Below are 26,036 nucleotides of genomic sequence, written 5' to 3' on the forward strand. Positions count from 1 at the left end.
TGGTGCTTTTATCTAAACTAGCTCCTGTTTTTGAAGGAGAATTTTGTTCACAGAACCTTCATAATCCCTTTTATTTGTCATTTCTATTGTTTTGTTTGTTTATTTTGGATGTTTAAAATGTCTTCCAGCTCCAGTGTTAAAGGTTCATTAGAATTTAAAGTTTATTGATCTTTGAGAATGTGCTCTTGCATTATTACGCCGTTACCATTATGTTTACTTCTACATGGTCACAAAACAAGAATATTATCGTTTATCGCAATAACTTCAAGGGCAATTTATCACTCAGAGAGTCATACAGGTAAATATGGTTTACAGTTCAACAGTGGTAAAGAGAATGGAACATATTTCATTCATTTTTTTAGGTTAAATAAAACATGGTTTGACTATTCAGATGCATCTCAATAAATTAGATCTTCAGTAAATTCAACATGGGAAACATTTTTCACACAGACATATTCAAAAAATATATTTTTCTTAATTTTGATGATTATTATAACATCATGAAATGTGAATGTAAATTAACTTAAAAAGGATTTTTTAAAATCCAGATACCCAAAGTTATGGCTATGCTAACACTACTGAGCTAATGGTTGTCAGTCCTACAGTAAAAAGTTTAATATGTTCAAAATGGGTCAGTGCTGGAAAAGCTGGTTGTTTACAGAATACTGTATTAACCTTTTTGTATAGGAAAGTTGTGTGGAAGGAAAAAATGCGGTAGCATATGTTTACAAATGACTCCAACAAAAATGTCTAGGAAATGTTAAAGCAGCATGAGCCTCCCTTACATCTCAGCAAGCTGATAACTTTGACAGAATGCTGCATGGATGCAGTAATTAATGCAAAAGCAACCCAGATATGGAATTAACACACTGCTTTTTATTGATATTATGGAATATTAAACTTATTTGAGAAACAGAATTAGGAGTTTTGCTACGCTGCATTCATCAAAATTTATATAAAGACATAAAATAAATCACCCTGTCTTTATTGAATCTACATAATGAGTTTCAGTTCTGTGTTTGAATTAATGTTATGTATTTATCTTCACCTGTTTGCTCACTTAAAAAAAAATTTAAAGAAACTTTTTCTAATAGGTCTTTGTTGATTATATCAGCTTGTCTCAATTCACTGTAAATTCTCTGTTTTGAGACTAAAATATTTATAACTCCATACCCGTGCGAGGGCTTCCTCTATCGAGATCATATTCTCCTTCACCATCATCATCAGCTGAATACGTTCTTCATCACTCATCGTGATCTCGCTGGCAACGAACCCAACATCGTCACCTGAAACAAACAAGCACACCAGTTTAAATCAGCAGGTCAAATAGCAATAATAACTGAGCTATATTGTTCAATAATTTGTATTAATCGCATTATTTTTCTGGTTTTTTACCTTTTGAAGTCTGGCGTATCACTCCCTTCTGTGACTTGCGGAAACTCTGCCATAAAGACTTGCTCTTTTTCCTCGCATCCCATTTTCCTGAAGAGAAACACGCAAGGAGCTTTTCTAATTTGACATTAAAAATGAAAACCTGATTATGGTATTTAAAGGAAGAGTCGGGACATATGAGAACTCCGGTAAAAAGTTCTTCTTACCTCCTGATCCATCGTCCGAGCTGGATTTGTGGACAGGAAACCTGAAAACATTAAATCTACATTTAACTTTTGAATTGTTTGGATGTAAAGTCAAACCCCTGACCAGAGCCAGTACCTTCGATCCAAAATTATTCTCTTCATCCTCAATCCCTTCTCACTATTTTCCACCCCCTTATCAAGAAGTCTTGTCTATCTTCTCCACTTACGTCAGAGTCACAAAGAACAAGCTCATAAAAACCCAAAAGGAATCACAAACGCGCACTGTGCCTCATGACAACAGCAGGGCAAATTAAAGCGGTGGAAACAGACGAAGCAGACTCTGTGCTGCTCTGCGTTGATGAACAGAGGTCAGCGCTCTGCGGCCATCGCTGGAACAATGGAGGCTTTTTCTCGTCTGCTTGGGGTTTTGTGGCAGCAGCAGCAGCAGCAGCGTGGCCTCTGAATTCCCCACACACTTTCACACTCCCTCTCTGTCTGTCTGTCTGTCTCTGGGCTCTTTGTTGTGCATGACTGTCAGTCCCTCCCTCAGCTGACTCCTGTTGTTGTTTCTGTGCATTTGTCTTCAAACAGATCAGACCTGCCTTGTGGTGAATCGAGCATTCACATCAACCATTCTCTTCACAGAATGCATGCGGGTAGAGCAACTACAAGGTGCAGCAATAAATAATTGCCTTTTTGTATTACTATTTTATAGAAGCCAAATACAAATGAAGCCTTTCTTATAGTTGCTGAGCAGCTGGTTGCATGTTGGAGTTGGAGGGCCTCCTGACCATCACCCTAATCTTTAACTCCACATGCAGGTAATTAGCTGGGCGGCTCGGAAACAACATTACTAAAATACAATTTTAGACCCAAATCTGTTGGATTAACTTTACATTTGAGTCTTGTTGCCATAGCAACAGTTTCCACATTAAAGAGGATTGATATTGATATCAGTGCATTAATGCCTGGCTGTGCTGCGCTTACTGATTGAAACTGGATTGGATTTCTGAGTTTTTGACAGGCCAGATACCGGTGAGTGCTAGTGATGTAAATTTGGTACATTTCTAATTCATCATAGTCAAGTTGGTTTTGCATTTGAAATTTTTAACGTCATTTTAATTTATCTAGGCTTTTGTTTTTATAACCTGCGTCCTGCAGTTTCAAAGCTAAAAGTTTTTCTTTAAAAAAGGCTGCTGTATTTAGATTATAATAGCTACACTACAGCATTCCTCATCACTACTCCTAAAAAAGTGATTTTATGTTCTGCTGTGCATGATTACATTATAAAAGTGGACTAATTATTATTGTAGCCTCAAATAAATTCAGCAGGCAGTGGAGACTGACAACAGACCTAATTATGCTCCCTTCTTGTTTGGCGGCTAATCCAGACTGTTTCACACTTCCTAAGGTAAATCCCGCCAAAGAATAAAAATAGATTTTTAACTGTAACTTTAAAAAAAATGTAACTGGAAATAAATGTGAGAAATAAGAAGGTTTTTGATTTGATACACGTTTTTCAGGCTTGCGAGGTTATTTGCAATAATATGCTTTCAGCCCACTAGGGGGCAGTATGCGTGTCTTCTGAGTGGATGTGAAAGTTGAGTAACACAAATCCATTCTTTTGTTTTCTACAACTGTGTCCAGATTTATGACAAGACTGGTAAAATATCTGAACTTTCAGACTCTCTTCCTCTCTCAAACGATCCCAATCGATTAATCACGACTCTTTGGCATTAGTCATCAACTGTGTCCGTTTTTATAAATCTGATTCAGCGTTCTAATGACAAAAAACGTGAGTAATCCTTATAAACCTCTGGAAGAGACAATGCAGGGAAGGAAGGAAGTGCGGAGGTTATGCAGAAACGCTTCATAAGTGTGACTGCGGGGTCAGCAGGAAGGGGAGGAAACGAACGTGGCCTCAGGCCTGACGGAGATAATGCAGGAAGCCTAATCAGGCCGCAGCCCACAGACGTAGATCCAGACTGTAGATCCTAGATCTGACCCTCCCTGTACTGAGAGAACCGGTCGTTATCGGTTTTGTTTGTACCTTCTGTCAGTTTCTGGAGTCAATGTGCTGCTGCTGAGTCCAAGAGATTCCTGGAAAGATGAGAAGCAATCGATGAGACATTTAAGAGTTTCAAATCTGGATCACCGAAGATCACAAAACTATTGCTTCACATTGTGTTCTAATGTGAACCAGCAGCAAATAAACTTCCCATGTTCTGCCTCGCGTTTACATCTGTAACAACGCGAAAGCCGCAGTTTCAAGGACAGCTTTTCCGCATCCCCAGCGAGTCAGATGTTACTTTTTGGCTTTTCACGTTGCTTTACCCGGCGATTATCATGACCTGGCGACCCCTCCCGGCCGCCTATCGAGCAGTCTTGTCTTGCTGACGCACAGAACAGGAAGCGGCAGCGTCCTCCTGGGGCCTGACACTCACCTGGATCTGAGAGCGGAGGTGAGGCGATGCGGCCGCTGAGTCAACCTTTCCCTGAAACGCAGTGGAAGCAGAGGAGTAAATCTCAGTGTCATCGTAATGAAACACTTGGCTTGAGGTTCGTCTGGTTTATATGGTCAGTAAACATTTTCAAAGTGTTACTTTAAAGGTTGTTTAATCACGTCTGAGCCCAAACGGAGCAGGACATCAACACCTAGAGGCGGTTAGTCTGGAAAATACAGTTTTTTTTCTCGACGCTTTAATTATAGTGGATGTAAAAATAGTATGTTTCTGATAAAATGTCAGATTTTTGTCCTTTTGCCACCTTTGGTGACAAGCAATAACAAGCAAGGCCTGTTGCAATAAGCAATAAATCTATTTACCACAATTAAATTTAAAAGACTTTAAATTTATCGTTTTTCTCTTTTCTCTCTTTCTGCCCAAAACCGACTAAATCTTCAGTCTGGTGCTTTGGTCTCAAATAGCTCTTATTTTGAAGGACAGTTTTGCCCACTTTCCAGAGACTATTTGTTGTTTCTGTTGTTTATTTATGTTTAATATTTTAAATGTCTTCCATTTCCTGTGTTAAATGTTCATTACAATTTAAACTTTATTGATCTCTGAGGATGTGCTCTTGCATTATTTTGCCATTCTATTACTTAAAAATGGTCTCAAAACAACAATACTGTCGTTTATCACAATAACGTCTGGGACAATTTATCATCCAGCAAAATTTGTTATTGTGACAGGACTAAATCCTCCTACAGACTCAGAAAAAGAGAATATAAAGTACATATAAACACAGAATAAAGGATACAGATATTGTACAGGAAGGGCAACATCACCAAAAAAATAAACCAATACATTTAAATCTTTTAAAGGGGAAAATGTATAAAAGGAAAAAAAACCTCGGCAATAACAACAACCCTAATCATCACCATATCTATAGTGAAACATGGTGGGGGCAGCATTATGCTGTGGGGCTACAGAATCAAAATTGTTCAAATCTTACATCTTATTCAAAAGGCAAAGTGCTTAACGGTGATGAAAACTAAACTTTGGAATGGCCTAGTCAAAGTTCTGAACCAAATCCAAAAGAAAATCTGTGGGGTTACATGACGAGATTAATCTAAGCATTTAATCTAATCATTTTAAGCTAATAGGTTTGGCAGATACAGCAAAGCTGCGGCATTATGAATGATTCCTACTGACGCAGACTGAAATAATTAAAAGGTGCTAAAAAAAGTGTCATTTTGTTCATTTACTTAAACATGTATGTATTAATATTAATGCATATTAATCAAAATGTCCGCAGTTAGCATCAGTGCAATGTTGGAGTTAGCACAACAGCTAATTTCATTTAATTTCAAATACAAGATGCCGTACAAAATAGGCAAATTTGTATTAAACCAATGTTTCAAAGAGTTTTTAAAGCTGGAAAAGGAGCCACAGATAAGTTAAGAGTATTAGTTAATTAAGTTAATATTAGTTTAAGATCGCACATCTGGTCAAAACTATTGCAACTTTTTTTCATGTGCCTCTCTGAAAGATTTTGTTTAAAATGTGCAAATTAAATGTCACTTTAAAGATAGGAAATTGATGTAAACTGTTTTATTATGATTTAATTTGACCTAAAAAACACAAAAACTGACAGGAGTGTGAACACTTTCCAGAGCCTCTGTGTGGGAGGAAAATAAATACCCCTCTTTTGTAGTTTGTAGGAGAAAATAGCACCCTGGAAAGACAGAACATGTCATTGAGGCTTCTGGTGTTTACAACGAGCTGCACACCTCGGCTGCAGGCTGTATATTTATCCCGAGGAAGAAGACATTTAATCTTCTCTGCTACTTGAACAAAGCAGATTTTTCCAGTGACGTTAAACTCAAAAAAGGGAAAGAAACAAAAAAAATGGTTAAAGATTCCTCACCATCTCCATCTCTTGCACTAATTTGCGTTTCCGTAGCTCCTCCATCCGTTCGCACACGTCGCTGAGGGAGGTGCCGTAGTACCGCGAGTACTCCTGGGCCAGGTCATCAAGGTTCCCCACAGAGCCATCCTGTCACACACACACACACTCTGTCACAAAACAGAGGAACAAAACGAATCCCTCTCAGCAGCAGCCACCGTCGTGATAAACCATTGTTTGAAACTTTTGCCGCTGTCGGTGGCAACACAGACAAGCAGGAAGTGGGAGAGATAAAGCACCAGGAGGGCAGAAGCTGTGATAAACCTGTATGTATCTTCACCAGAGCTGTCATGTTTCTGCTCAGATGTGACCCCTGCGGGGGAAGGAGAGGCTCCGTCTGACGCAAGTCCGACACTCACCGTCCTCGAAGCCATCGAGGCTCGACCTAAGAGGCCGCGGATTAGCCGACCGTGAACCACAAGGAGTCGGTCACGCAACTCCGCTTCAGGGTCCTTCAATTGTGAAACTCCGAGGCTATGGAGGTTTTTGACTGTGTGATAGATTAATTTTTCAGAACACGCTCCTTCCGGTTAATGTGTAAAAAAATAAAAATAAGTATCTAGTTTTAAAGAAAAAGTGTCACTGGTTGATAGCGATTACCTGTTTTCTCTGATATCTGATCTGTTAGTTTTTTTCACAGTTCAGGTGTTTTTCCTATGTGATTGGGTTCCGTCCGACTTTATCATGAGTTTATCATGTTACTATTGCAATAATGATAAAAATGATGATTAAAAAAACTACTTAGTGTCTTCTTTAGGGTAACTGTGTGGCTGTGAATGCATACGGCACAAAAACAAACGCTGCTCTTTCCGACTTCAGCCATGTTTACAAGTGTACTGATATTTATTGATGCTCTTGTGGATCAAACTGGACGAAATGATGAACAGAAAATTTCTAATAATGTCAGTTTGTTAAAAGATCAGTATTAAAATCCACTCCTGATACTTCTAGTCGATGTGCTGTCATTTACGTAAAACTAGTAGATTTCTGTTTTTTCTTCAGGTCTGACCTGCAAACCTCAACATTTTCCTAAGGACTATGACAAAGAGAAGAAATGCACTGCAGATTTTTGATAGAGGTATTGATTATTAATCTGAGGGTTTCTACACAGTTTTTAATGTGAAGCAAATTTGCAGAGTTCTCAATATCTTTAGTAAGTTAATAAATGATACAGCAAATATTGTTACAGGAGTCAGCTTTAAATATCAAACCTTTCAAGACAAAGATGAAAGAAAAGGAAGAAAAGGAAAAAGAGAAGAAAAAGTGAAGAAGAGAAAAAAACAACACAAGGAAGAAAAGAAGGAGAAAAAGAAGAAAGGTAATAAGGAAGACCAACAAATTAGATTAACATATGGAAGTAAATGACTAAAGAGAGGCATGAGGAAGACAGGAAGGAAGGAGACAAGGAAAAAAGAAGAGGAGAGATCGAGAGGGAGAAAATAGGGACAGGAAAGAGAAAAAGAGGACAGGACAGACGGCAGAAACAAGAACACAACTGAGGAAGCAAAAAAGATAGAAAGGAGGAAGGTTGGAAAGAGGACGGGGTCATAAGAAAGAAAGGAGACAAGGAGGAAAGAAAAGGTTTAATGGAAGGAAGGAGGTGGAAGATAAATGGGGACAAGAAAGTGAAGCAGAAAGAAGACAAGGAAAGTAGGGACTAAAAGTGAAGGATGGAGGAAGAGCATAAATAAGACTGGAAGGATACAAGGAAAGACAGAACGAAGAACAGAGAAGGAAGGAAGAAAGGATATTTGGATCAAAAAATAAAAACATCAGGAATAAAGGATGGAAGAAGGAAACGTTTAGGGTTAAGTAAAACTTTTTGCATGCTTGTTCAGACCTGGAAAATGTTTAAATCAAATCCACACTACATTTTCAAATGAAATTCAAACAAGCTGCATCAAAGTGCACGGACGTGAGTTTATAGTCTGAAAAAAAAAAAAAAAAAGCAGTTCCTTTGATCCATTTAATGAACAAGACAAAAATCTGACTTTCTTGATAAGAAGTCTTTTGACCTCTTATCCGTCTTTAGAAACCAAAACATTAAAAAAATTTTTTGGTTTCCAGGGAAACCAAACCAAACGGCAGACTATAAGCTCCAAAAACATGGGAGGCCCTTTAGGACTTTAGCACACAAGCACACGCTGCGTCTGTAATAAGCAGGTACTACGCTCATAAACCGCCGCACAGATCATCATCATCATCATCATTATGCCTCACCCTGACGTTATGCAAATGCTCCGACTGCAGTGGAAAGCGATACTCTGGACTCCGTCGCCTCGTGTCAAGACAATCCGTGACTGGTCCGACTGTCCAGAAAAGAGAGGCCCATTCATCGCGACCCCGGTTCCAAACGGCCTGAGAAATCCTGCCTGCTGTTCGTACGCTCAATAAATAAGAGCAAGAGCGGGTCTGAGGAGCTGTGCGCTGTGCCTGGCAGCAGCCACTCTTCTGCCTCCAACTGCCACCGCGTCACATAAGCAGCTCTTTGTACCCGCAGCCACATGATATCGCAGCAGCCTCGGCGCTTACTCGACATGGTTTGGAGAGAGTGTATAAACGCCCTCTAGCCTCCATCACGGATGGATGTGCATATAGAAAAAGAAAAACCCTAAACAAACAAGTTAGGAGGCCTGAACTCAAGCTTCGACTGTTTCCGTGGAAATATTCACCACAAAAACAAAATCCTTTTTTCATTCTGGTCTGATTTCTAGTGCAAATATCTTAGCACATTTTTATTGAGATTAAGCTAACTTAAAAGTAACTTTCAAGCAAGACATAATGTAGGTGCTTGTTTCAAGTAAATAGCTCCTTGATATTGATTGAAAAAGTTTAGTTTCACTTATAACGTGGGGAAAATGTCATGCTGTAAGCATGATACTTTTCCTTATCCATATGATCAACTTATTTACATAAAATCAGCTCTTATATCGCACTTAAAAGCTACTTTTACTATGGTTATTTCAAGTGTACCAAGATATCTGCTCTAGTACGAATTTGGGGGTTTTTGCAGTGTTTTCACAGCCGTCCGCAAATGGTCGGTGTTCAGGCCGAAGCTGCAGGGTGACACTTCAGCCACAGAGGTTTTAAAAAGAAGAGTGCGGTGTCACGTTTCTCAGCATCACACAGCAAAACAAAAGATCTGCATTGCCCTGGGGGTCCAGGGTGTGAGTGTTTGTACAGCTCATCTGACTTGTCTTCAGGAAACCAGGCCAATCGTGTACTTCAGGATGTTAGGAGACTTTGTTCCTGGATTTGCTTTCAAAAGAACTTTTCACGATAAATGATTGACTGACCATGAACGAAAAGGTGGACTAAAGCTAGAGATTTGTCTGAAAAAGAAATGTAAGGAATGCCACATCTGGATAAATGCAGGACCGGCTTTATGGATGTTTGAAAGTTACAGAGTTATAGTTTTGTGTGTGTGTGTTGGGGAGGGGGGGTCACGTTTTAAAGGTTCCCCGAGTTGTCAAAGTGAAATAATGAGCTAAAACAGAATCAAATCCACACATCAAACGGTCAAAAAGCACGCACAGCGTCTCGCTCTGTAGCAGGAAAACCAATTTTTCCTCTGAAAACCAATTTCAGAGGAAAAACCACATTTACAGGATCGCATTCCAGCACAAAACATAAATAAAAAAACAACACACTCACCACAAACAGGCATCTGGCTGCCAACAACAGCTATCCAGCAGCGGCAGCAGCGTTTAGTCCTCCCACAGCTCTGCTAAGTGAAAAGCTCGGTTCAGAAACTTAACTCAGTTTAGAGAGCGGAGGACAATACATCCTGCAGCGAGAGGAGGAGCAGAGAGGGGAGCCCGATGCGCATAAATTAAACAGTCTGGCTGCGGGGAGGTTGGGGAATTTGCAACCACATATGACGCTGGTTGCAGCTGGGTGGAGCCGTCGACTCGCTCCAGCTGCGGCCCACGGGGGAAACTGGCTGACTCATGGATCTGCTCTTCAAATAAACTACCACCTCGAAGTGCATGGAAGTGCTGCTCTGCAACTGCAGGGAGCGCTCCTCTGTTTGCCTCAACGTACGACTCGGCACACAATGATGAGGTGAATCATATGTCAAAAGGTAGGTTTTGACTTCTGGTGTTTTACATGTTAATATAGGTAAAAGTCATACTTTTTACTTAAAAAAAAAGGTTAAATTAAAGAGCAGCGATTCAAAACAAACGAGATAAAACGTATAAATCATCAAACTGAGTCAGAACGAAATCACAATCAGCTTTCCCACAGTCTCTCTGAGGAGGCAAGTCATTTCAAAACAATTTTGGATACAGAATGAGTCTTTGGATCCTTGCCTCGCTAAAACCGATGGCACTACCAAATACGGATGAATCCAACCAACAAGATTCTTTAAATTTTTTCCCGCAGTTTATAAAAAAATGTGGTACTTTGCTTCAATGTTAGAGAGATCCCAGGATGAAGGGACAAGGAAACAGTCCACTTAACGCCACAGAGATGGCAAGCAGAGGCAGACTATGGAGGCAAACATGGCTGTTGTTTGTGAGCATAAAGTTTGCCAACTATGGTTCTTCCTTTTTGTGTGTTCTGGTGCCGTCTGTGAATCGCATTAATACAAAATCACAATCAAAAGCACTTTCTCCAAACATTATTCCCAATAACGACCATATTTTGTTATCCATAACATGTTTATCCATCCATTTTCTAACACCCTTGTCCCTAGAGGGGTCAGGAGGGGTGCTGGTGTCTATCTCCAGCAAACGTTCGAGAGGGAGAGAGGCGGGGTTCACAGGTCGCCAGTCTGTTGCAGGGCAACACAGAGACAGACAGGACACACAACCATGCACACACACACACCTAGGGAGAATTTAGAGAGACCAATCAACCTGACAGTCATGTTTTTGGACTGTGGGAGGAAGCCGGAGTACCCGGAGAGAACCCAAGCATGCACAGGGAGAACATGCAAACTCCATGCAGAAAGACCCCAGGAATCGAACCCAGGACCTTCTTGCTGCAAGGCAACAGTGCTACCAACATATTATTAAACAACATATTATTAAATGACATATTATTGTAAGAAAACTGTAGATGGAGTTAGAGTTTGAGTGGCACGACAGACTGTGACAACAAAATGATGTATTGGCAGCTATATTTCTGTGGTGCCTTTAAATTGTTGCAAAGTGAGACTTTTGGCTACTTCCTTTCACTACTAATACATTTTATACAACCATGGTTCACCAATTTACAATGGTTTGGTGACATAGTTGCTAAAAGAAAATGCACCTGCAGGTTACAATGCAGGTTTGAAGTGGTGAATTACAACAGACTGGACTCACAATGCAATTTTAAACCTGTGTGGTTTGCCGGTCTGCTAGGTCTCTCAGACATTTCTACTGACTCCCTCCTCCTCACTGGACAAATCACCATGTACATCTTCATTTTATGAACTCAAACTGAAGCCAGAGATTATAATAAGAGTCTTGAGTGACCATTGTGTCACGCATTAATGTCCAAATGTAGAGTTTCAAATGCAACATTAAAATGCTTCAGCTACATGTGGCCACAACCACAGCTGGCTGAAACGGCCTTTTTCACAAGTTTTCCCAACTTTAGACATAAAAGTGAATGTGACTATCAACAGCAAGAAGCCAGCACTGAAAAAAAACAACAAAATATTACCAAGTATCTGTGGTCTAATTTCTAGCTTAAACTTCTCACTGCATTTGAATCAAGACAAAACTAACTTACAAGTAACTTTTTTCACAAGCTTGTTTTAGTGGGGAAAGTATCTTGTTATAAGTGAAATAATCTGCCAGTGAAACTAGTATTTTTTTTCTTAATATTATTAAGGAATTACTTACTTACACAAGCTCCTATTTCTTGCTGAAAAGTTGCTTTCAGTGTTAGTTTCCCCTACATCAAGTTTAATAAGATGTTTGCACTTGAAACTAAACCAAAAACACTTGGTAATATTTTGTGTTTTTGCAGTGAGTGGGCAACTGAAATGAGCAATTTATAAAAATAACAATATTTTTGTTTTTCCTATGTGCATGACTTTACTGTTCTATTGTAGTTTTTTTCAAAGTTTTACATTTCTTTTACCATCCATATAGTTATGGGTTTCTAGCAAAGCCTTAAACTGTGACCTCTGTACCAAGACAAAAACCTAGATTCTGTTGTAGACTTTTTTCTGTACTTGCCACACTGACCAGATTTGCACCAATGTTCAGCTGGCAGACAGGTGGCCTCACATTTAACCCACGAAAAAATCTCAGCATAAAGAGGACTTTGTGGTCAACTGGTTGACTGAAGGCTTCCCGGTTTCAAGTGCTTTTAAAGCAGTCCAAAGAATAACCACCATCGCTCTCAATTCTAAAACGTGATCACAAGCCTTTCGTTTGTTTTTTGTTTTGTTTTGTTGCCAAATGTGTGTCTCATCTGTCTAACAGATGTTCTTCCAAAGTTGGTTTCAGATTAAGCTGCCTACATCTCATTAGGGAGAAACGGGTCGCTAACTTAACCGTCTAAAATGTTTAGCCTTTTTATAATTTAGTCAGTTTTCTCAATCAAAACTGAACTAACATCTAAGACTTCTGTTTCTATGTTCAGGATGAGCGACACACATGGCGTTGTCATGACCACACTTAGAAAACCTGTCAGCTCTATTGTACTGCAAAAACACAAAATATTACCAAACATTTCTGTCTAGTTTATAGTGCAAGTTTCCCAGTAAACTTGAAATAACACCAAAGTAACTTTACAGCAAGATACAGGAGCTTGAATATGGACTTGAATCCATATTCAAGTCAGTAATACTTGAATATGGATAAAAAGTACCAGTTCAATTGGCAGATTCTTATTTTCTACACTTATCTTGTTTTGAGAGGGGTATTTTTTTGCAGTGTGATCATTTTTAGCATAGCATGATGCACTCTAAAAAGTCTGAAGATGTCTTTACGCTTAAATGACGGGCAGCAACGACGGCTTCATCATCGCTGAGGTCTTTCCTGCTTGATGTTGTGGGAACAGAAACACAGGAAAACAGCCACCAGTTTATCAATTATGACATGATTTATGCGCTCTTTTAAAGAATAAGAAACTTCATGTTTTCAGTTTAAGATTATTCATGTATTTTTAAAACAAATTAAACGATTGACAATAGTAGTATTAGTATGTTTTCTCCCACTTTTTTGGCACAGGTGATAAATCAAATGTTATAAAGTACATAATTTGTACTTTCTATAATATCCTGATTCTATAAAACACATTTAAGAGAGATGTGAAAAATAATTACTATTACTGCTATTATCAACACAAGACGTGTGCAACAGCTACCAAGCAACCCCCACCTCAGAGGAAACGAGCATAAATAAAAGATACAGTTTCAAAGAAACAGGCCAGCAGTATGTAATCCGCATTAATGTCTGGATGCTGAGCACAGACCCGTATACGTTTGTGTCCACGCAGCACACCAGTAGGGGGCAGCAAATGGTTACTTACGTGCCCCTTTCCCAGGTCAAACGAGTGCAGAGGCATGAGGGCAGGAGGTGACGACTGCGAGGTGAAAATAAAGCAGACACTTTGGATTGAGGTGAAAGTGAATGATTCATGAGAGAACAGCCGCAGGATTTTCTCCCTCTGTTAACAGCTGGCCAGAGTGTTCAAATGAAAAAAGAGAGGCGCCTTTACAGATCCTTAAAGTATACATTATACATCAGGGTGGTGACCTCGTTTGCTTGCGGTATTACTCAGAGATGTAACCGGCGACACATGTCTTATGTTAAATCATGATCCCGCTTATTGTAATTGTTCCGCTTTAGCGCGCGGACCCCCGACTCCAGAGGGAGGAGCAGGAGGCCGGAAGAAGGAGTCCGACCTCCCGCTGCAGATTAGGCTGAGCTGCAGATGGATGGAGGAGACGGTGGAGGGCCCGGTTCAGCGCGCGGTGCCAAAGGGCCGAGGCAGCGAGTGCCAGAAAGGTCAGTTTTCCGCCTGGTTACACAGCAGCGAGGCGGATCGTCACCTCCGCACGCGCAGCGGGGGCTGGAGACGGACGCCATTCCTCTCCGTCAGCCACTCAGCTCCCAGCCGGGTCTCGATGTGCGCCAACCTGAGCGCTCATCCGGGCTTTGATCGCAGAGGGCGCCGCTCTGCACTCCAGGGACGAGGAGGAAGTCGACCGGCACTCAGTCCCTGAATAGTTATAAAGCCAGACCCGTAGTAAGACTGCTGGAGAGTGACTTCATGTTACAAAGAGCTGGTATTAAGTTTTTATTAAGTAAGTGGAATTTAAAATTGCTCAAATTATGTTTAAGGCATCAAATAAACTCCTGCCTGACCTCATGGTTTATGAAAGAGAAGGGGGATATAACTTAAACTCAAACTTAAGGGTTCGTAGTTTACGAACAACAAGAAAGAGCTTCTGTATTTCAATTCATGATGTAAAATTAAGTTAAATGAGTTAAAGTCAAAATTTAATACAATTTAAAAGGAAATGTAAGGATTTTTTAACAAGTTATAGAAATATTGGTGAGAGTTAGCACTAATGTGTGTATGTACAGTGAAGCTATGAGTATGTGTGGGAATGGATGCATTTAGACATATGTAAACCCAGATAAAATGGAAAATTAGGTGACCCATGTCATTTTTATATTTTTTATTTAATAATGAGGTTCCTTCTGAAAACATGGTATGAGTTTATGGGGTGGGAGTTCATAAGTTTCTTACTTCTTCCTACTCCTTTTCGATCATGTTAAGATTATTGTAGTACAAAAATATGAGTCCTTTGCATTCCTTGTTCACATGAGTTTACACTTCTATCATGTTCAAATTAAACAAATAAAAAATAATAAGTTCTATAAATATGCAACATATTTTCCTCTAGGGAAGAATTTCTAGTCGCCCTCCACAATCTGGCACCAACAAGAGTTTACAGAAACAGGTCAGCGGTCTGCAACCTGCGGCTCCGGATTCAACTTGGTGAAAAATTTGGACACCACTGACAGGCCGGAAGACTCTGGAGAGATCCAGAACTCAGAATCTGGAGATATTATGACAAGAAAAACACCAACCATCATGCAAATCCACAAGTGTGGCTTTTATGGTAAAGTAGCACAAGAATTCCCATTTGCTGTTTGCCAGAAACCAGGAGCACACAAGCTGGAAAAAAGAGACACCCCTGCATGTGTTGGCCTGCGTGCAGAAAGGAAAAAGCAGTGTGATTTCTGCGTGTGGAAGAAATCACAATGAGCCCACTGACTCCACGGTGAAACATAGTGGTGGCAATATCATGCTGTGGGGGTAGCTTTTTCTTTCAGGAAAGCTGGTCAAAATTGATGAGAACATGGATAGCGGCAATAGCAGAGCAATCCTGGAAGAAAACATCCAAAAGGCTTCAAAAACAGTTGGTACAGGAGCTGCAGCGGTGAAAACACTGCAGGAACTACTGCATATCCTCCACTTCTCGCCGATAGTCTGTGAAATTCTGCGTTTTATTAAATTTCATGGTTCCGTCCGCGGCTTCTGCAAAGGAGCAGCACCTCCAACTGCTGCTTCCTAAAAAATCACTTCACTTTCAAGTGAAAAGTGATTCTTGAAAGAGTTGACTGAAATGCAGAATGCTACAAATGCACGCCACACTTTTCAGAAGTGAAAACCTTTTATTCCTTTTCTTGCGCTTCGCAATTACACATAACTTTGTGGTGTACCCCATAAAACACACTAACGTGACTCATAGGGCTGCACAAACACGATAACCTTAACAGTCAAGCTTTAAAATAAAAAAATGTCTACACATAAATGCAGTCTTTATGCAATCAATCAGCAGCTTCACATGGCAGCAGCGATACGGAACACGGTAAGATTTTACTTCCATTCCGAAGCACCGAGGGCCAAGACCGACAGGATCCCCTGGAGGGGAAGAAAGAGGATCAGTGGAGGAGCTTAACCATTCATGTCTGAGTGGTTAAGTGGATTCTGACAAGCCCCAAATGCAGGTTTGATGAGAGGGGTCGCACTGTAACATGCACACCATCGCTAAAAGATGCACAGATGGCACAGAGAACAACCGGTCTTGCATTAGCGAGGTCAGTATCAATCACTTGTGATCCCGTTGTCGCAGAAAATTTCTCTCATCCGGAAAAAAGAAAAAAGGTTCTGCTCCATTATGGGACTCAAGCTATAGAAATGAAGAAAAAAAAATATCGGAGAAAATTTAATAAAATTACCTTTTTAGCTAAAAGACGCACAAAACTAAGGTTTAAACGATTAATCTCGATTAATTGATTATTGAAATAATCGGTTTCAAATTCAAAACTTTAGCTTCACCTGGTTCAAAATAACTAAAGGAAAGCTACGTGATTGCATTTAAGCAATAAAATATTTATTTTCTTATTTTACAAAATAACGTCTTTCTAATATTGTATAAAAAATGCTAAAGTGGTTAAATGACAAATCTGTAGATTGTGCCCAATTAATCTATTTATCGTCTGAACAATCGATTTCTAAAATAATCGGTAGTTGCAGTCCTACACAAAACAAATCAGTACCAAAGGAAAAAAAAAAAAAGAAAAGCTGACCGAATAGTCTCATTGTTTTCTGGCATGCTGCAAAAATATAAAGATCATACCACCAGCAGAGACCAGCCTGGGAGCAGATTAACAACAGACGGGAGTGAAACTCCAAAGAAGATTAAAAGGGCAGACAGGAGGCAGATTAAAAATAAAAAAAAAAAAAAACCTTTTGTCTCCAAAATTCAATCATTGGGCTTGATGGAGATTTTACACATTAGCTGGAAATGCAACTCTCTCTTGTAAATAAGAACTATTCGGCTGAGAAACGTACACACCCCTGTTAAAATGGCATAAATGAAAACATTGAGATAAACGATTTCAAACCTTTCACCCCTATAATGTATCATATACAATTCAATTGAAATCTAAACAAACATCTGAGGAGAAAAGTGTACAAAAATATTTTTAAAAACCTGGTTGAATTAATGCTTTGACGTTGTTTTGATTTCAGCAGTCGGTTTTCTCCGTCTGCATTTTAACTTGGTGATATTTGCCATATAAAGTTTATTTTCTGGCAGATTTAGTCCTGAACTCTGAACATTTTTTTGTTGATTTTCAGACACACTTATATTGACTGCCGTACTGATAAAATAAAAATCACTGTGGATGTTGGGTCAACACTGACTGGGCATCTGGAACTGTTCATAACTTTATTAACTCAGTTCAACATTAGGGAATATAAGCCCAGAGAATGACTCTGCCACCACCATGTTTTAGTGTAAATATGTTGGGGGAGTTTGTGTTGCACCAGTTTGTTTGTGCCAATTATGTCTTTTGGGATCAAGTTAATCAGACTTACTATTAGTATGTAGTACTAGGGCCAAAACATGTCTTTTGAAATACTATTTGTCCTGTATTTTGACTAAATTGTGCGTATTTTGTCTCATATTTTGAGTTGCATTGAATGCAGCATCACCTTGTTGTAGTCTAAGGTGTTGGTGTGTCACTTGGTCATCACCCCAAACTGGAGACTGAACGCTAAATGTGAATTAAATTATTAATTTAACGGTGACACAGCGTTATTGGAACATATTCCTCTTCACATTTTTTATCCTGAAGATATTTGCTAGGTTGTCCAGGATAAACGCTGCATTGAAAGAAAGGCAGAAACGTTTTTAAATGAATTATGATGTCAGATCTGTTCCGCTGCTGTATAATAATCAAGAAGCTCTCGGCTTTAAAGTGCATCGCGATCCGTAACTGAATAATTTGTGACCCCGTCGCTTCTGAAATGGGCCCGTGGATTGTTTTCGGAGTAGCTTTGAAATTTCTCCAAAGCCTTGGAGCGTGCTTAATTCAAAGATCAAATGGTAAATTTTATTCAAATTGCAGGGACTGAAATCCTGTGCAAGCTAAATCCCCTCTGGATGGCAACGTGTTTGCAGTCTGGGTGGCATGCAGATTGTTCTGATTCTTCGGAGCATGTTTAATTTAGAAGGGCTGAAAACAAAAACAGAAACCCCCCCAGCTCCCACGCCTCCCAAACTTTCCCCTTCCCTTCAAAATTCAACACAATTCACACCTGGAAACTGTACAGGGCCTTCACTTTTAAAAAGGCTCTATGAATAGCGCGGGGCTTAATGCGGAGCAGCCTGTGGATTGTTCACAGTCCGTGGACCGCGTTTAATTCGGAGGTGCTGAAATCGCTTCATGTGCCTCTCACCCCAGCGCTCGGGTAATTACCCTTGTGTGACTGTGCCGCGATCCCCCCGAGACTCCCCTGCCGGCTCGCTGCGTTCCCGGCTGCATCGGAGTGGCAGCCCCGCTCACCCCGAGCAAGCAAGGCCGCAGCATCCAGAGATCCTGCACCGAGTCGAGGGGGAGCTGCCAATCATGATATGAAAGGTGGGGGGAGTGGGGAGGGAGTCATTCTGGGAAGTGGTAAAAAACATGTGAAGCGGCCCAATCAGGAGAAGCACCCCGTGGCGTCTTCTGTCTTCAAACATTACGGGAGCACAAACTGAATGAGTGGCAAGAAGTGAAGACACTAAACCGAGAAGTGGATGCTTTAAAGTAGAAATAAACGACATCAAACTATCGGTGGACCGATTTATCCTTAATTTTGGGAAATCGGTGATTGACCGATACTTTGATGTGAAGCCGATCTTATCTACCTCAGCAAATGTCTAAAAATCAACCAATGTCCTCTTCTGCTCTCCCCTGAGGGCTTTGACTGACGGACCGGCCCACCAGCTCAGGTCCGCGCGTTTACAGTTAACAACAGTTAGCCCACTACTAATAAATCAGCGACTTTCTTGTTATATTTATCGACATTTTAGACAAAAATAACTGATTATCGGCCAAAATTGGATTTGGCAGGTCAGGTTTTTTAAAGGTCAGTAACTGCAATCGATGCACTCCTACATCAAACTCATAAATACTTGGAACAAACTAATCAAGAAATTATGTCAGCAGTAGAGATGCACTGATATGACAATTTGAACCGATATCAATATGAGATGATAATATTGCCGCTATGGCAAATAATTAGTGTTTACCAGTATATGTATACATTTCACCATCCTTTCCACACTTTGACCAAAATGACCACAGCGCTAACTTCTTCAGTTAGTGCCGATATATCGTGCTTCCCTCATACTTTAGGAGCTTGGATATCCAAATCAGGGTTTTGTGTTTGCATGAATCCAAGGGAGGCGGTTGCCATGGCATCCAACAGTCGCTCAGGATGTGTGAGGACACTCTTTGCAACAAAGTGCCAACTAACATGAGACTGGTTCCAACATCAGACTGCTGTAACATCTGTGGACCATAAACAGCTACAACTGCAGAACAGAACATGGATTTCTTAAAAACTGGGCAACACCTTCACTGTGAGGCGTCGGCTGCATGCGACCCAGACAGCGAGGTTGGTGGAAACCACAAAGAGCTGGTTGCTCTTTAACCCAGAAGTGACCCCTGCTTTACTTTTACCCGAATATCCATATCTCACCTTCACACGGCGGTGACGAACTCTGAACGTCCACAGACGTCCCAAAAGAGCTAGCGACATGACTTCCTGTCCGATTCAATTTCCTTCTCTCTACAAACCTTCATTTCATCTCTCCTGTAATGTTACTTTAAGGGCGATCGCCTTACAGCCGCTGCGTTTTCTGATGGAGTCCATCTGCAGCTCCACTTTAGGGATTTTTATCCATAAAAACCAATGAAAACCATTCGTTAACTTCCACTTCACAATTCTGCACAATTTTGCATTGGTTCATCATAAAATAATCCCAATAAAATATATTAAACTTTATAGAACATTAAACTTTATATCATTATGGTTACAACACAATCATTTTTGAATCCCTTTTTGCATAAACATTTTTTTTTACTTTTGAACCGGGTAAAAGATGATTGAGAAAACATCTTATGGTCCAAGTCATAAATCTATAGTTTAAGACTTACATTGTTAATCTGCAGTTCATTTTTCAATCCTCACTGATAAATAATAATAGTGAATGTCTGAGAGAAAATAAAACACGATTGAATTAAATATTGAGTGATTTCTGAGGATTCAGTGTTTCTTTTCTGGTTCAGTTGCAGGAAGTTTGTTCAGGAAAACGACATGACAGCAAAGGAGAAGCAGAAAAGAAATGAAAAATACACATCATGTAGCAATTTAAGAGTTTTCTCTGCTTACAATGCACAAAACAGGGAGGATGTGTTTATCAGTGACATTCTGAGTGTTTTTCCATCTTTATGCCTCTGCCAACGCCGAATTTGAGGTAATCCAATCAAGAGCTTCTAGCACACAAAATGCATTTATGATTACCTCTGGAGACTTCAACCACGCTTCTTCCAAAAGCTCAAAGGAAACGGCAAAAATATGTTTGCATACAGAGCAACTGCAAACATTTCTTTAAACAGTTATAAAATATTAACTTAAGTAAATTAAGGAAAACACTGGAAATGCTAGGAAGACAAAATAATTCAAAGAAACAAGATGACAGTGTGTTTTGAGCCTTAGATTAAATTTCACGAGTTATGATTTATCCAACTGGACTGGTTTGCTGAATTATTTAATCTTTGTGACGTACTAAAAAAACTGGACATAATTCAACTAAAGTGAAAGTATTCAAGTTTATCATTTATTAACTGGTAAAATAATCCAGTATAACGTATTCATGAGTGGCTGAACTTCGTGAAATCAACCAACGATACAGGATTTCACGTTGAGCTAAAGAATAGCACACAACTGTGACTAAACCTTTTAAAACAGCTTGTCAAATTTTAAGAGCTTAAAGTAAGCAATTACAGTTTTAGACCTGATTCATATGTTTGATGGCTGCATCTGAAATCAGTCAGAACTACTGTAGATGTGACAAAGTATATTAATTGTTGCACAGTGTAATGAGAGTAAAAATCTCATTTTGTAATTCTTTGAAATTAATGGTCCAAACGCTGCAACGTGTTTAACTGGAATTGGCAAAGTATCAAACCAGCAGGCAGCAGACTGGGATTCAACAACTTTACATTTTCTAATGAAAACCTCTCAGAGATTGCTCAATTTCTCTTCATATTCATCCACAAATGCAGTTAGATTACTTAAAGATTATTTAAAGTCAACATGTTGGACAGACTCACAAGCATCACTTCAGAGATATTTAGATAATATATATAAATGTTTTTTCTAGCTCATTTGGGACACGTTTTTGTTTAAAAATGCAACCGTGGGAATATATATTAGCTTAAAATTTACATTTAAAATGGAAAAAAAACATGTTTTATTTTGATTTGAGTTTTGATCATGTACATACCAACTCGCTACAGAACCTGTTCAGTCGCGGCCTCACCGGCTCTCAGTCCAACTGCAAAACAGCTGAAACGCTGAGTGGCTAAAAACCCACCAGTTTAGAGTTGGTTTTGAACCATAATAAACTTAACATCGACCAACTTATTTGATGTGCAACAAGGATTTTGGTGACGGCACTCATCAAAATGTAATGTTTGTTACTAGTTTTCTCAATTGTTGACTGCTTGGTGTTTTTATGACTTTGTATTTTTGAGTTTTTAAGATGTAAAGCAATTGGAACTGCCGTGTTGCTGAAACGTGCTATACAAACAAACTTTATTGATTGATTGATTGATGGTAAAAAGTGCAAACAACAATGGACAGACAGTAAATGCTTTAAAAAGGGCATCTTTAATTCACATATTCTGGAAATAGATCGATATATAAATTATAAATCCTTCCCAGATAAAATGCTGCAGGAAGGTCATAGTTGTTGTTCTGTACTTTCTCTGTCCATCCTGCAGGCCGAGCGCACACAATACCTGGCGTGCAGCTTCCTGTCATTTCTCACAGAAACGCAGCGTCTGCATTTCTCTGGAGTTTCCCCATCACAGCTATCAGAGCACCTACATCCTCTTTCTCATGTTCAAACAGCAGAGTTAATATAAAACAGCAGCCATCCCCACAGCGCACATGTTGCTTGTCACGCACAAAAGACATTACCGTTATTTCTAGTGGGAAATCCTTTTTTTTTAAGGTTTAAAATAGAAGTGCAGTGATTTTGTTTTGTTACACGGAGCCGAGAGACTTTCAGACAACAGTTAATCAGAGTTGTGTCAATATGTTATTCTAAGAAAGAGTTTGTTTTTTTAAAATAGAGAAAAAAAAAGTTTTTCAGTTTACGTGTCAGAACGGAGAAATATTATCCACTTTTTACAAAGTTCTAACTATTACATATTAAAGTAATTATTTCTCAATAAGAAGCAAAGAAAAAAAATTACATAATGTTTTTTTTAAAGTGTGGCTGCTGTTTTTGTTAAAGTGATTGAGTATCAGCCTTTGTTTTGCAGAGATTTTTTTTTTTTTTTAAATCATCGACAATTTTAATTTGCACGACTTGCAAACCTGTATGGAAGCCCATGCACATCATTTCATGGCTAAAAATAAAATTACTTTCAAAACTGTGAAAGGAAAGCAGCCAGAAAATCTCAGTTGACCATGTCTGAATTATTTCTAGAAAAATTTAGGAAAAGGAAAAAAAATCATGTACTTTGTCAAATATTAAAAAGATTACCAATCGAATATATACGCAGATACAATTACTGAATCTGCGCCATTATAGTACCTCAATATATGAACTCTTAAAGTGTGTGACGAATAATGGCAGATGAAAAATTTGGCAGTGAAGCTGAGCGTGCAACACGCTTTGTCCACTGGGGCTTCATTAGCTCATAGACTGCAGGAGATTAGCGCAGATGTTGTTCAGATGTTTACCTCAAAGCTGCGCTGCCTGTGGCTGATTATATCAGTTGAACAGTCAGCGACTGTCGCAATGGGAGCACAGATTTAGTCGCTGCACATAAAAGGGGGCTTAGACCTCAAATATTTTTTTAAAAAACTGTTTTCTTCTGCACACGACAATCTGAAAGTCCACGATTAATATCTGCAAACACTCCGTTGCTTCTAATAAACAAAAGCTTTAAAGCTGGGCTTGCAGTGTATGTTTTCTACCAGTTGTTTTTTGTAATGTTGGACACCAGATCTATCGCTTTAGCGCATTTCCAGCAGCTTTGGAGAGCCTTTGGAAAGCCTGACCTCTGACTCTTAAAGCCGGCTACTCTCAAAGAGCTCCAGTTTATTTACATCGGCTTCCGCTGCCAGATCTGCTCAGCAAAAACTCTTTTCCTTCAGACAATAAAAGAAAAAAGCATGATGGACGTGAGGTAGATTTTTTTTTTTTTTTTTTACAAAGAAAAATAAACGGGGTTCTTCCCTGGAAGTTAAATGTCAGCACGAATCTACTGCGCTCCTTCAGGTGCGATCACACGGAAAAGAGTACAAGTGAAGAGGCACCTTCTGCTTTCAAAAGGGCAAAAAGGGAGACGGGAGAAATCATGCTTAAGATCAGCTCTGAGCGCAGCAGCAACCACTCTGTCTGTCGGAGATTTTTATCTTTGTCACACTGAACAGAAACATACAAACCAGACCCGATCCTCTGCTGCTCGGCTGAGTGCCGACTTGATTTGTACCAGATTTCCTCCCTACAGATGTGGAACGATAGACATAATAGCACCGAAAAAAAAAAAACCCACTGAAGTGCTGACCCTACAATAAACAGCAGGAAAAAAAATCATCATTTTGTGATTTATATGGGGCATGTTTAATTAAAAAAAATTAAAATTAAAGCCATTTGACCTGTTGAAGCCGTTAAAAGATGCTGATGATTAGGAAGAAAGGAATTTCTACACATTTTATTGCCTCTTCCATGTTAACATCCAATATAAGAGAATGAATAATAAATGTGTAGTTTTATAGAGCTCCCGTGAGGGTGTGTGCTGTTAAGTTTTCTCATAATAAAAACTTCAAAGATCATCAAGGAGTCCATTATGAGATTAATAACCAACAGTGATCAGAGATGACTTTATCACACCTGGCTGTATCCTTGATTAGGACGTCAGGATGAAGCAGACGGTGCAGTTTCTGCAGCCTGAGGCGCATATGATGGAAATTAAATATCTTTACAAGAAACTTTGATTTTAATTGCAGGAGCATCATCAGAAACATTTACTCAAATTTCCACTCAAGGATTGTTTTTAAGCATAAAACCACCATTTGAATAATCGCTCCCACGTTTACCATCAACAACCGCATTTTGCCAGCAAGGACTAAAAATTTCTCTTTGTACCATTTCTCTGAAACATTTTAGTTTTGTGCCGAATCAAGATCATAAATGCTCTTAAAGGGCCGGTTGTGCCAGAATGTATTGATAAAACCTGATCACAAACTTTTAAAGTAGCAATGGATTCTTAAAATTAAATAATATTATTGAACATCTTTTCAGTCCCTCCAGGATTTTATGATTCTTTTTGTGCTTTTGTTGCAATAAAAATCAAAGTGTTTGTGGTACTAATTTGGACATATTTGCAATATTTGAGCTTATTTCTGGCAGTAAATGTAACTTTTTATTACTCGCCGTAAGGATATCTGTTATTAACAAAGGCTGAGGCAGCTGTTTAGCACAAGTAAGAAAGTTTCTGACAATTTTTGAGAAAAATCCACAATAAACTCCCAATTATATATCGGCACAAAAAAGTTCAGGGGTTTGTTGATTTTGCGTGAATTTCCACGATAATTCTCAAGAAACTGGAGGGTTTGGTTGATGTAATTTGGCAGTAAACAGATCAAAACAGCACTGATTTTATTGATAACATAATATTTAAGCACACTTAGTGTTTAGTTTATCATGTCAGTCTTATGCACAACCCTTCAAATAAAGTGTTGCTGAAAACATTTTCTTTTAAAAGTAACATAATGCTTTTTATAAAGGTTGGTGAGATCAGTACACTGCAAAAACTCAAAATCCTACCAAGGTTTTTTGATCTAATTTCTAGTGCAAATATCTTAACACACTTGAAGACTAACTTAAAAAAGTAACTTTTCAGCAAGATATAGTGACTTGTTTTAAGGGAATAATTCCTTAATATTGGCAGAGAAATTAACTTATAGGAAAAATGTCTTGTTATAAGTTAAATAATCTGAAAATAGGACAAATGCTTTCTCATCAAAATTAAGGAGTTATTTACTTAAAACAAGCTCCTATATTTTGCTAAAAAGTTAATTGTAAGTTAGTTTTGTCTTATTCCTAGTTTACTAAGACATTTGCATTAGAAACCAGACTGAAAATACTTGGTAGGATTTTGTGTTTTTCTAGTGTGTTAGTGATAATACTCAAGAATGATATTGACAGATTGTCAAACTGACCATTTAAACACCCATCTGCGTCCAGCTACACCTAATGGGGTCACAAAGGTCCAATCTGGCAACGTCCTCTTCTATCTATAGAAAAAAGTCTTTCTGTGTTAAAATCAACTACAAGAAGATGAAATAATAAAGTCCTCCCAAAATCCAAGAAGCTTTCCCTCACTTCATTATTTACGTCCATGGTTGAACCTGTACGGCTCTGACTGTGTGCAAAATGTCTTGCGCTTTCAATCAATGTTTCTGCAAGGATGGCTCCAGAAAGGAACTTTGAAGAGCTGCAAGTTAAATGTCAGCAGCGATGAGCATTCTCCTGGTTAGTCTACTGCAAAAGGCTTTTCATGAACTGAACCCAGCTGAAAGAAAAACACAAAGAAAACTCGGTTTTAACTAGAACAACAAACGTCCCCGTTTGCCTGAGTAATGCGCTCGCAGACACGTCAGCACATTAAAATGAAACGAGAGAGCGTGATAAATATTCAGCGCCGTGGATTTGAGCCACGAGGCGACGTCGCTTCCCTCGGGGCAAGCAGTCGCACAAACAAGACTTTTCTTAGGGATCACTGCTAAGCCAGGTCATGCGAGGCATTTGATGAGTCGCACACGGCGTAGCGGGGGGCAGCTCCAAGGCGTCGGACTGAACACCGAGCTTAAACGCGTGCTGTCAAAACCGACAATTCAAACCGCAACGCCTGACGTGTTTTAGTCCAGTGTCTCCTGGGCGTTTCGAATCAAAACTGAGACGAAAGGGAGTAAAACTTATAAATGTCAAGTAAATTAAGTGTGTAGTAA

General features: G+C 39.2%; 1 protein-coding gene across 2 annotated transcripts in view; it reads right to left on the reverse strand.

The window, feature by feature from the left end:
• Positions 1-26,036, reverse strand: part of LOC102217086 (SAM and SH3 domain-containing protein 1-like) — a 61,889-nt gene that overhangs the window by 10,764 nt on the left and 25,089 nt on the right. The window contains exons 1-7 of one of the 2 annotated variants that reach the window (XM_023352544.1): positions 9,639-9,807; positions 5,946-6,074; positions 4,022-4,072; positions 3,628-3,677; positions 1,599-1,639; positions 1,396-1,482; positions 1,174-1,286 (exon numbers count right to left, since the gene is read on the reverse strand). In XM_023352544.1, coding sequence (XP_023208312.1) covers positions 1,174-1,286; positions 1,396-1,482; positions 1,599-1,639; positions 3,628-3,677; positions 4,022-4,072; positions 5,946-5,990 — 387 coding nt within the window. In that variant the 5' untranslated portion in view covers positions 5,991-6,074; positions 9,639-9,807. Of the gene's footprint in view, positions 1-1,173; positions 1,287-1,395; positions 1,483-1,598; positions 1,640-3,627; positions 3,678-4,021; positions 4,073-5,945; positions 6,075-9,638; positions 9,808-26,036 lie in introns of those variants that run through there. The other variant, XM_023352543.1, reaches the window with a different exon arrangement.

Source organism: Xiphophorus maculatus, chromosome 19 (assembly GCF_002775205.1).
Source record: "Xiphophorus maculatus strain JP 163 A chromosome 19, X_maculatus-5.0-male, whole genome shotgun sequence".
Classification (NCBI taxonomy): Eukaryota; Metazoa; Chordata; class Actinopteri; order Cyprinodontiformes; family Poeciliidae; genus Xiphophorus; species Xiphophorus maculatus.